The sequence below is a fragment of the Tiliqua scincoides genome, chromosome 2, assembly GCF_035046505.1.
Source record: "Tiliqua scincoides isolate rTilSci1 chromosome 2, rTilSci1.hap2, whole genome shotgun sequence".
Classification (NCBI taxonomy): Eukaryota; Metazoa; Chordata; class Lepidosauria; order Squamata; family Scincidae; genus Tiliqua; species Tiliqua scincoides.
Window position 1 is genome coordinate 120,304,625 of NC_089822.1, and position 11,613 is coordinate 120,316,237.

Sequence of the window (11,613 nt, forward strand, 5' to 3'; positions counted from 1 at the left end):
CCTCCTTCTGCCTGTCCTTTCCCCCTCCTGGGTCCAATCTGCCCACACCTCACCCCCTTTGCCACTCTGTTCCACCATCCCCCATCCCATTCAACCCCCTTTCTGCCCTCCTTCTGCCTGTCCTTTCCCCCTCCTGGGTCCAATCTGCTCACACCTCACCCCCTTTGCCACTCTGTTCCACCATCCCCCATCCCATTCAACCCCCTTTCTGCCCTCCTTCTGCCTGTCCTTTCCCCCTCCTGGGTCCAATCTGCCCACACCTCACCCCCTTTGCCACTCTGTTCCACCATCCCCCATCCCATTCAATACCCTTTCTGCCCTCCTTCTGCCTGTCCTTTCCCCCTCCTGGGTCCAATCTGCCCACACCTCACCCCCTTTGCCACTCTGTTCCACCATCCCCCATCCCATTCAATACCCTTTCTGCCCTCCTTCTGCCTGTCCTTTCCCCCTCCTGGGTCCAATCTGCCCACACCTCACCCCCTTTGCCACTCTGTTCCACCATCCCCCATCCCATTCAACCCCCTTTCTGCCCTCCTTCTGCCTGTCCTTTCCCCCTCCTGGGTCCAATCTGCCCACACCTCACCCCCTTTGCCACTCTGTTCCACCATCCCCCATCCCATTCAATACCCTTTCTGCCCTCCTTCTGCCTGTCCTTTCCCCCTCCTGGGTCCAATCTGCCCACACCTCACCCCCTTTGCCACTCTGTTCCACCATCCCCCATCCCATTCAATACCCTTTCTGCCCTCCTTCCGCCTCTGTGCTGGACTTACTTGCTCCAGCGGGCCTCCTGACAACTGCTGGCACCAGGGGGAAGGTTTACAGCATCTTTGTAACTGAATGGACATTCTGCCTGTGCAGAACCTTCTTAGAATTGGGCCATAAATGTCATTGATTTCAGCCAGAATAATGTGCATAACGGTCCCTTCTACAGCATCCATTCCACTTCAACATGCTTCATTTTGTGATGGATGGTGGAGAGAATTAAAACATTTCAACTATTTAGGCATCAGCAGCAGTTTGAAGCCTTTTTCAGTGCCACGTCTAAACAATTTGTTCTGTTTTTCCTTGCAGAAGAGACCCAGCAGAGAACGTAATGGGAGCTTCAAATAGGACAAGGGTGACTGAATTCATTTTAATCGGGTTATCGCAACACCCAAGAGCTCAGGCTGTGTTCTTTGGGTTACTCTTGGTGGCTTACCTCATCAGTTTTCTTGGCAATGGGCTCCTCATCCTGCTGAGTATCACTGACCCACAGCTTCATACGCCCATGTATTTCTTCCTCTGTGTCCTCTTCTCAATAGACCTCATCCTCACCAGCAATATAATTCCTGAGGTGTTAGCCAACTGCTTTATTCCCAGACCCACAATCTCCTTGTCCAGATGCTTGGCCCAGATGTACATTGGTCTATTACTCATTATAGCCGAATGCATTCTCCTTGCTATCATGGCATACGACCGCTTTGCAGCCATATGCCAACCTCTACATTACATGCAGATCATGCATTTCTCTAGTGATTGCATCTCTGTCTTTCTCCTTCCTGATAACTCTGATCACAGTGGTGTTGCAGCCCACTGACTTCTGTGGCCAACACATCATCAACCACTTTGGATGTGAGCTGCAGTCTTTCCTCAAGCTCGCCTGCTCTGACACGCATATTAGTGAGATTTTCATGCATGTTTCCAGTCTCTTTATCCTAATACCACCTTTTGGTTTCATTGTTGTCACTTATGGGCGCATAGGTCTGGCTGTGCTGCGTATCAGTTCAACACAGGGGCGCAAGAAAGCATTCTCCACCTGTAGCTCTCACCTCACGGTGGTGAGTATCTTTTATGGCACAATCATGATCATGTACTTGCAGCCCCAAGAAAAGTCTGTTTCTGACAAGGGAAAGGTAATATCTGTAGCATACTGGGCTCTAACTCCCATGCTGAACCCTCTGATCTACAGCTTGAGGAACAGAGATGTGAAGGGGGCATTCTGGAAACTGCTTGGAAGGAAATTGTCAGAGTAAAGTAGTATGCACTCCACTTATGTGGCACTGGGGCTCAGCAGTGGTAATATCTGATGGTGATCATTTGCTACGTGAGGTAGTGGCAAAAGTTATGGCTTCTGTCTCCAGTGTGAGGTCATTTTAGTCAAGATTAACTTTCTTATCCAGAAATCCATTTGGTTTAGAAAATGGGATAGTCAGGAGTGACTGCTATACTAGCACCTACTTATGTTTTTGAAAGGAATTGCTTGACTGTTCCTTGGAAAATGTTTGCCCTCTTGTGAGTTTTTTTGCTTTAAATAAAAAAAGAAGAAGACCAGCTCCGTAATGAGTCTACTTGTCAGTGTTTCTGGGATCTTTGCATTCATTGGTAAGAATGCAGCAAAGGTAAGACAGGTTTATTTCTTACTGAGTTACTAGATAGGTAGGACACTGACTGCAAATGTGTCCTGTTAGGCAGGCAGCAGTTTCCCAGTGGCGTCACTAGGGTTCGGGTCACCTGGTGCGGGATGCCAGCGTGTCACACCCATGCAGTGGGTGGGGCAACACCCCAAGTGCTGGGCGTGGTGATATACCATTGCCCCACCCCCATTGGTTTTTTGGCTGTACCTTTTGATAGAACAAAGATTGAACACATTCTGCATGAAATTACGCATCGATTGATATGTAACATGATGGTGTTAGTCCTCCAAACTCTGATTTTAGTGATTTTGGTCAGTAGCAGCGTCACACTCCCCCCAGGGTGTCAACTTACTAACACTTTATTGCAGCTGTTCTCAAACTTTTAGCACTGGGACCCACTTTTTAGAATGACAGTCTTTCCAAGACTCACCAGAAGTGATGTCATGGTGGAAGTGACATCATCATGCAAATTAAAATAAATAAGAATAAATAATTAAAGTAGAACAAATAAATAAGTGGAAGCCAGCCCTGTTCCGCCACGTGAATTTCCTCTGTAGCCTACTTGCAATAACACCCCCCTCCAAAATCAGTAAGGTTTTCAGCCCTGCCCAGTGCCCAGTTCAATTTAAGAACTACTGTTTAAACAATAGCAGCCAATACTGTTACAATAGCAGCCAACAGAGTACCCCCCCCCCCACACACACACACAAAAGGAGGCAGGAGAAAAAAGGGGAATGGCTAAAAAGGAATGGGGATTTTAATTTTTAATCAATTTTTGGAGACAAAGCCATCAAGAGTGCTTTTTTTCTCTTTTTTGAAGGGGGAGGAAAAAGAGAAACAAGAGGAATCTGGGTTAAGCTGACACAGACCCCCAAGCCTATGTAGGTCTACTCAGATGTAAGCCCCATTTGAGTCAATGGGGCTTACTCCCAGGAAAGTGTGGAAAGGATTGCAGCCATACCCAGCAAGATTACAACTCAAAGTAGATGGGGGCTGCTCACACACATACACCCAACATGCAGATGCCACCGCTGTTCCCCCAGGCAAGACGGAGGAATGCAGGCTGGGGCATTTGGACACTAAGTGCAGGCTGGGCTCCCCAAGTGGAGGACTTACTCTTCCCTCCCGCTTTGAAGCCTGCCAGGAGCTCCCCTGTGCTGATGAGATGCAGCACCTCCGCACTCTTCTCTCCTCCAGCCTTGACCAATCCCAGGATGCCCAGGTGAGGGGCACACTGGGAAATGTAGTCCTTGGGGCAAGGTTGCACATGGAGAGAGCTCCATGCTGAGATGCGGCACCTCTGCCTGCCCAGCCAGCCTTCTCTCCCACCTCCCCCCACCCTCACGCTGCCCCACCCAACTTGTTCACAGCTGCAGAAAAGCAGCAAGTCAGCAGGCAGCACTTGCAGTAGAGCAGAGCAGAGCAGCTCAGCATCTCTCCCCAAAATGCCTGGCAATGCCCCTGGAGCCTAGCCTAGCCACCCTAAGGAGGTGGGACACACAGATTGAATACCTCAGATCTAGACTATGCAATGTAAGCCTAAGTCTTTGTTTCCTCATTGTTGGAGATATTAGTCTGTTCCTTTGGATTTAGGGCTCACCCACTGCAATGGATCTTGGTGTGTTCTTGTGGTTTACAGCCAGGCAGATCCTTCCTGGTTGGGTAAATGTTTGACAGGAGTCAGTAGAAAAAGAATATACACAGCCAACATTACCTGGCAAAGTAAAACCAAGGCCAAGCAGTGCCTGAGTCCATCCTGATCCTAGGCAGGCTAGAAAATGAATTTGGACATACAATTTCATGGGATGGGAGTGAAGCTGGTAACCAACAGTTAACAGTTGTGAACCAAGAGCTCTTCTGGACGGCAGAGGAAATGTTGAGCTTGTTGCAGGTTTGACTGGATGATGTTGTGATCAATTTTGGTGATCATTGTCAGGTTTTTGGCATCCCAGGCTTGAGATTGTTATTAGCCAGGATGTGGCAGGAGGTCCTGATATCTGGGCCTGGTGTGAAGCAATCAGCAAGGCAGCACAGCTGATGCAATCAACTGTGCCTGATGCAGGTGGGAGTCACGTGACTTGGGAAGAGATGAGTACTGAGTCAGTAAGGCTATGGAGGAATGGTGCAATGCACCACTGAACAGCCAATCAGAGTGGGTCACAAGACTGTCTTGTGACTATGAGGTCGCCTTACCCTGATTGGCTGGTCCCAGCATATATGAGGCAAGCACAGACTCCTGGGTGTGGGTTGTTGTGGTGGAGTTTCTGTGTGCTGTGCTGCTGGTTTGTGTACTGATTTTGGACTGCCTTCTCGTGACTGTGACCTGTTGTATCCCTGACATCTAGACCGTTTGACTGACTACTCTTCTGCCTGCTCCGTATACCAATACATGTTTCTGCAACAAACAAGCCTGTGTCTGCTTCTTTGGCTCTGTTTGGAATCGCCTGCTTCTTGTGCTGTCTCCCTATGCTCCGGTGCTGTTCTGCTATCGGGAAAGCAAAGGCTATCCTCCCCTGCTGACCGGACAATCATTGTTTCCCTGAGCTGCCAAAAAAACAACATCGCACAAGATCTCTCTTGTTGAGCCTTCGTCTCCCTGGTAGGAAGAATACAAATATTAACTAGAAGAGTTCTTGTGGAAGAACTAACCAGAAGCCAAGCTCTGTTTGCCTATATTGTTAGATTAAGCTACCAAACATAGTATATAACAAATACAAGAAAAACGCTGCTCAAGAAACCTCTCTGTGTGTGTAAATGGGTCCTAAAGGATTGTCTTCCTTTTGGGAGCAAAAGAAGTTGACATCTCAATTATGTTAAAAAAGTATGTTTTTGTCAAATTTTCACTGAATTTTATTTATTATTTAATTTATTTACTTTTTCATACCCTGTCTTTCTCCCCGAAGGGACCCAAGGCAGAATTTTCTCTTCTATCTGTGAAAACAATCAACTTAAGAGTTATGTCCAGACTGCAGTTTCTATTGCTGTGTCTGGTGTTGTAGCATCAGAACAAGAATTCAGGAAGTGTTCTGGAGAAAGCCAGTTAGAGATGCAGTCTTGGTGCCGCCACCCGGCTGTAAATCTCCAATGGGCTGCTGGATTCCCTGAACCAAACTTTGGTTCTTTGCAATGCCTCGTGAGAAGGATGACCTGTGCTAGCAGGAATGCCTCTGCCTCAAAAGACAGGGGCTGTATGTCCTTCTGCCCAAACAGCCAAGTGCTAGCTATTGTGTGTTTTGTGTCACCTCAAATTTGGGCAACTGGTGTTGTTCATCATCTGATGCTCAATAAGAGCTAGAAATAATTGATGTGCCTCTTCCAAGTAAGTGATAATCCCCATTCTCAGGCATGATTTATGGTATAATTTTGATGCTCCCTTGAATTAGAGAAAGAGATTGGTCAAACAAGCATCCCCCCCCATTAGTGAAATTTTAATTGTAGGCCCTCATGTAGGCTTTGATCTCCCCCTTCTCATGTAGCCCTACGATCCTGTAAAGGGGACACTCCTTCCTAAGTGAGAGGAATTGCTTCACTTTCTTGACTTCACCTTCTCCTCTGTTGCAAGAGAATCCTCTTGGAGACTCAGGACCCTCTTGGAGACTCAGGGGAGATTTTAGGGAAATTCTGCTTGTAAACTAAGAGAGGTGTGAAGGTTCAAAAAGGCCCTCCAAGCTCTGTCCGGTTCTGTCTTCTTGACTGATTCTGCCCAGCCCAGTACAGGCTGGGTGGAGTCAATCTGGGTGCTCAGCTAGAGGGAAGGAGCACCTTGGCTTCAAAAAATATTGTTACTGTTCAGTGTTTTTAGCACTACTTTTCTTTGGGCATTTGTTACTGCCGTTTTTTATTGCTGCCTACTTCTGTTTTATTCACTACTACTATATAGGTTGAGTCTCATTATTCGTGAAGGTTCCCTTCCCAAAACTCACATGGATGGCAAAAAACATACTAAAGCAAATCTATTTAAAAAATGAAGTCACTTTGCTCCCCTTATTTAAAAACAGCCTTACTGACCTTTTGAAATGCACACAGAGGCAATCGGTCTCTCTCCAGGAGCTTAGGCTTCACTAGGAGGAAGCAATCCCTCCCTTCACCAGGAGCCCCAGTGAGGGAAAGGTATGGTGATAATAGCTGCCATTTAGCCTTTCTTCACATGCTCTGGGGGAAGGGGGGAGTGAAGCCTGGAGAGAGAATGATGGATGGATTGTCAGCTGGGTACCCTCTCTTGCATTATTAAAGGACTGTTTTCCTTTAATTTAAAGCATGGGTTTCCAAACCCCGGCCCGGGAGCCAGAAGCGGCCCGCAGAGTGCCTCTATCCAGCCCACAGCCAGCCTCTGATCCCCTGAGAGCCTGTGGCCCAGTTGACCGAACACAACCAGAGTTTTGCTTGTGGGGTGGGGGAATGGAGGTCCATTGAAGTGTGTGTGCTTTATTTCTTGGGCTGTGTTGGTGCTTGGAGAAATCCTGGACATTTGAGCCCATTCATTCATTCATTCATTCATTCATTCCAGTCATTCATCAAAGTTCCATCTCTAATGTATTTATTTAAATTTTATATTTAATTTTTTTCCCTTGACACCATGCCAGATATTTGATTGTAGGCCCTTCGGCCAAAAAGTTTAGAGACCCCTGATTTAAACAATACTTCTCATCAGTGTTGAGACAGAAAAATCTTTGGATTCCCCCCCCCCCCCCAGTGGAAAAATCCATGGGTAATTAGATTATACATGTAATCACATGGGGAAGGAGCTTGGTACAAGGCATCACGGAAGGTCTTTTTTTATTTATTTAAAGCAAAAAAACTCACAAGAGGGCAAACATTTTCAAAGGAACAATCAAGCATTTCCTTTCAAAAAGATAAATAGGTGCCAGTATAGCAGTCAATCCTGACTATCCCATTTTCAAAACCAAAAGGATTTCTGGATAAGAAAGTTAATCTTGACTAAAGTGACCTCACACTGGGAACAAAAGCTATAATCTGCCACTACCTCATGTAGCAAATGATCACCATCAGATATTACCAGTGTTGAGCCCCAGTGCCACGTAAGTGGAGTGCATGCTTCTTTACACTGACAATTTCCTTCCAAGCAGTTTCCAGAATGCCCCCTTCACATCTCTGTTCCTCAAGCTGTAGATCAGAGGGTTCAGCATGGGAGTTAGAGCCCCATACGCTACAGTTATTACCTTTTCCTTGTCGGAAACAGGTTTTTCTTGGGGCTTCAAGTACATGATCATGATTGTGCCATAAAAGAGACTGACCACAGCGAGGTGAGAGCTGCAAGTGGAGAAGGCTTTCTTGCGCCCCAGTGTTGAACTGATACGCAGCACAGCCAGGCCTATGCGCCCATACGTGGCAACAATGAAACCAAAGGGTAGTAGTACAACAAAGAGGCTGGAAATTTGCACAAAAAGCTCGCTTGCATGTGTGTCAGAGCAGGCTAGTTTGAGGAAGGACTGCAGCTCACATGCAAAGTGATTGATGATGTGTTGGCCACAGAAGTGAATGGGCTGCAGCACCACATTGATTAAGGTTATCAGGAAGGAGAGAGACAGAGACACAATCACCAGAGAAATGCATAATCTCCAACTCATGACTTGCATGTAGTGTAGAGGCCGGCATATGGCTGCAAAACGGTCGTATGCCATGACAGCAAGGAGGAAGCACTCCGTTGAGACGAGCAATAGACCAATGTACATCTGGGCCAAGCATCTGGAGAAGGAGATTGTGGGCCTGGGAATAAAGCAGTTAGCCAATGCCTCAGGAACTGTGTTGCTGGTGAAGATGAGGTCTATTGAAGAGAAGACACAGAGGAAGAAATACATGGGGGTATGAAGCCGTGGGTCAGCAATACTCAGCAGGATGAGGAGCCCATTGCCAAGAAAGCTGATGAGGTAAGCCACCAAGAGAAGACCAAAGAACACAGCCTGAGCCCTCGGGTGTTGCGATAACCTGATCAAGATGAACTCTGTCACCATCGTCTCATTTGAAGCTCCCATGGCATTCTGTGCTTTTCCTGGAGGAAAGAATAACGTAGTTGGAGTTGACAGAAAGATCTTAAGAGATGAAGCACTTCATACTGTATCCTTGTGGGTGTGAGAATCTCTTCCCCCAATTATATTTATAGAGACAACACACTGATGTTTCCTGTAAAATGCAATACGGATCCTTTATGTTAATAGGGATATTCATTGTTTGAGAAATGGTGGAACCCCTTTTCTGAAAAGAATACATCAAAAGTACAATTCTGTGATGTTCATAGGATTTGGAAGATTTTTAATTAAGGTCCTAAAAGCCATTTCTGTCCAAGTGCTGCTCTGAAAGTTAAGCAGAGCGAAGTTGTTTAGCAAAAGGGTTGGCCTCCTTCATTTCCCTTTTACCACTCTCATTTAACCAATTCTGCTTTGAAAAAAGCAAGTGAAAGTGAGTAGCTACCTACTGACAACAACAACAACAACAACAACAACAACGATGATGAAGGAGGCTGAAGATGGGAATGCCAGCTGGGTGTGGCAGTAGCTTCAAAGGAGGCGAGGCTGGTACGGACGCCTGAACATAACCCTGGAGAAATCACAGTCCATTACTTGTCCGCTGGACATCAAAACCCTGACCTTGAGCCCCAAAGTACTTATAAAGATTAGTGCCTCTGAGAAAGCCCAAATGTGATTTCACATGCCATTTAGTGAGTAGCCACCCCCTTAGCTGCCACCACCCTCTCTAGCTGGATTGGGAGTCATGAAATGAGAACCAGACATGGAACAAGAAGCAATTGTCTTTTTTATCGTTTTATCAGCATGCATGGATTCTATTGCTGAATGACTTTAAAATACACATTGCCATTTTGAAATGGAATTTGGTAGAATTCAATACTTCTCGTATACTGTTTCAGTTTGATTCCTGTTATTGTTATTGTTGATATGGAACCCATCTCCTTTCTACTTAAAACATAAGAGGTTCTATATCCTCAACTGTACAGCTGTAGGCTTTGTCCGAGAACTTGACATCGATGTCTTCTAAATGACTTGGTTCCTCTTGTCCCCCAGTTTCAAATTCAAGACTCACTGACACTTAACAAGCAAAACTAATATTCAAGTGACTGAGAATAAGACTTTCCTGTCTTCTCAAGTGCTCACTTCCCATGATTCTGCATGAGTCAGAAGCGGGCCAAGACCAATGATCCATGCAAGGGCTGCAGTCCTAGCCACATGTACCTGACAGTAGGACCCACTGACTGTCATTAGACATGGACATGACAGGGCTCTACAGCAGGTGACATAGTGCACAATCCTAACCAGGTCTACTCAAAGTAACGCCTATTTTGTTAAACAGGGCTTACTCTCAGGAAAGTGCAGTTAGGATTGCAGCCTTATTCCTTCCTTTATCTCACTGCAAACTCTCATTTTTTTAATGACACAGAGTTTGGGAGAAGCTCCACAAACTTCTGTTTTGCATTTCCGCTGACTAATTCCATCAGAGATTCAGCGGTGTCCATATATATTTCTCTAGCTCTCATAGGCTATAATATAGTCCTATATGCAATTCCTGGGAGTAAGCCCTTTTGGATCCAATGGGACCTCTGAGTAGACATGCCTAGGATTGTGTTGTTAGACTGTTGGTGAGGATGGAACTGGGCAAGAACATTTCAAGGCCATTAGAATAGATTAGAAGAAGATACAGTCAGAGTGAAGAGAGCCAGTTACAGTGAAAACCTTTCATGTCAACAGACTCACATTCATCTCTGAGGTCAGGGCATTCAGTCACATCCATTCCACCTTCATGAATACCACCTTCTGGAATCTTCACATGCTGTCCTTTTTGTGTTTTGCCAACAGAAATGCTGAACCATAACTGTTTCCACCTAAAACTGACAACTTGGAAGCAAAACCTCCAGACGTGCTTTATAGTTATAGAGAAAGTTGTTATGTGGGTCATGATGGAAGATCAGTGCTTCATCCCTTCACAGAAAACAGCTCTCATCATTCCTGGAGACAACAGCTAATGACTTTGCTGGTACTTGTCCCCCTAGTGGTTTACAAGCTCCATCACTACACTAGGTCCTTCTGGAGCATTACAGGTTGACCCACAGGTGTTTCCAAGAACCGGACCTTAATTGAACTCCAAGGAGATCACTCACTGAAGCACTTTCATCTCAAGGACCAATTATTTTTTCTTCTGCCTAAATCTGTATGAACACTATTGGGAAGGGGAAGGATGGTATCTGAGTCCTAATGTGACTGTTAGACTTTTTATCCTTTTTCTCTGTTCATTATTTCTTCTGCAACTGACAATATGTCAAACATGGACAAAGTTCTGCTAACCATCATGAGCAACCATCACAGGCACCATCCAAAGACAAGTTCTTTGAAATCTAGTTGGCTGAACAGAGATATTTAATCATGAATTAGTGGATGGTGCTTCCACGAGAGAGGGGTTTAAATCCACCCTGCCAGTCTTCTCCCATGATCAAAGCATGGAAGGTCAATAGACAGAATTGTTGGGGGTGGGGGTGTCACATGGCAGGTCCTATGTTTTCTTCATCTAAGGCAGGGGTCTCCAAACCCTGGTCCATGGGCCAAATCTGGCCCTCTAGAAGATTTTATCCGGCTTGCACAGTTCTCCAGTCTCTCAGCATGGGTATACACCACATTTAGCCACTAGAGGAGCTGAATGTAATGCAATGTAATGTAATTTTACATTGCATTACATTCCGAACCTCTAGTGGCTAAATGACGTATATACACCCAATATATTCCAGGTCTCCCAGCATCAGTATATACCTCATTCAGCCATTAGAGGTGCTGAATGTAATGAAATGGAATAATGTAATTCTATTATATGAATGTTTTTTCAATCCTGTTGCAAAATCTGTTCCCTCTCTTTCTCTGCAAGTCAATTTTGCCCTCTGCTCCCCACCTCCTTCCACTTCCACCCACTTATTTTATTCAACCAACCTCTCCACACATCCTTTATCCATGTATTGTTTATACATGGTTTTGACCTTTAAAGCCCTGTACTGCTCTGGGCCAGGCTATCTTAGAGATCGCCTACTCCTGTACAATCCAGCTCGTCCTCTCAGGTCATCAGAAAAGGCCTTTTTGCATCTGCCGCCGCCTAAAGAGGTACGTGGGGCGGCGGCAAGAAATAGGGCCTTCTCAGTAGTGGCACCAATGTTATGGAACTCCCTTCCCCTTGACTTGAGAATGGCTCCCTCCCTCGAGACCTTTCG

The 11,613-nt window shown here is 45.8% G+C and overlaps 1 protein-coding gene and 1 pseudogene across 1 annotated transcript; one reads left to right on the forward strand and one right to left on the reverse strand.

Annotated features, from left to right (window-relative positions):
- Positions 1–1,093: 1,093 nt before the first annotated feature.
- Positions 1,094–2,012, forward strand: LOC136638741 (olfactory receptor 13H1-like; annotated as a pseudogene).
- A 5,441-nt stretch (positions 2,013–7,453) lies between these two features.
- On the reverse strand, positions 7,454–8,365 carry LOC136638743 (olfactory receptor 13H1-like). Its single transcript, XM_066612773.1, has one exon. The coding sequence runs from the start codon at positions 8,363–8,365 to the stop codon at positions 7,454–7,456; it is 912 nt and encodes a 303-aa protein (XP_066468870.1).
- Between the last annotated feature and the right edge of the window lie 3,248 nt (positions 8,366–11,613).

Coding starts and splice junctions, on each gene's coding strand:
- LOC136638743 (XM_066612773.1), bottom strand. CDS start 8,365: ATGGTGACAGAGTTCATCTTGATCAGGTTATCGCAACACCCGAGGGCT.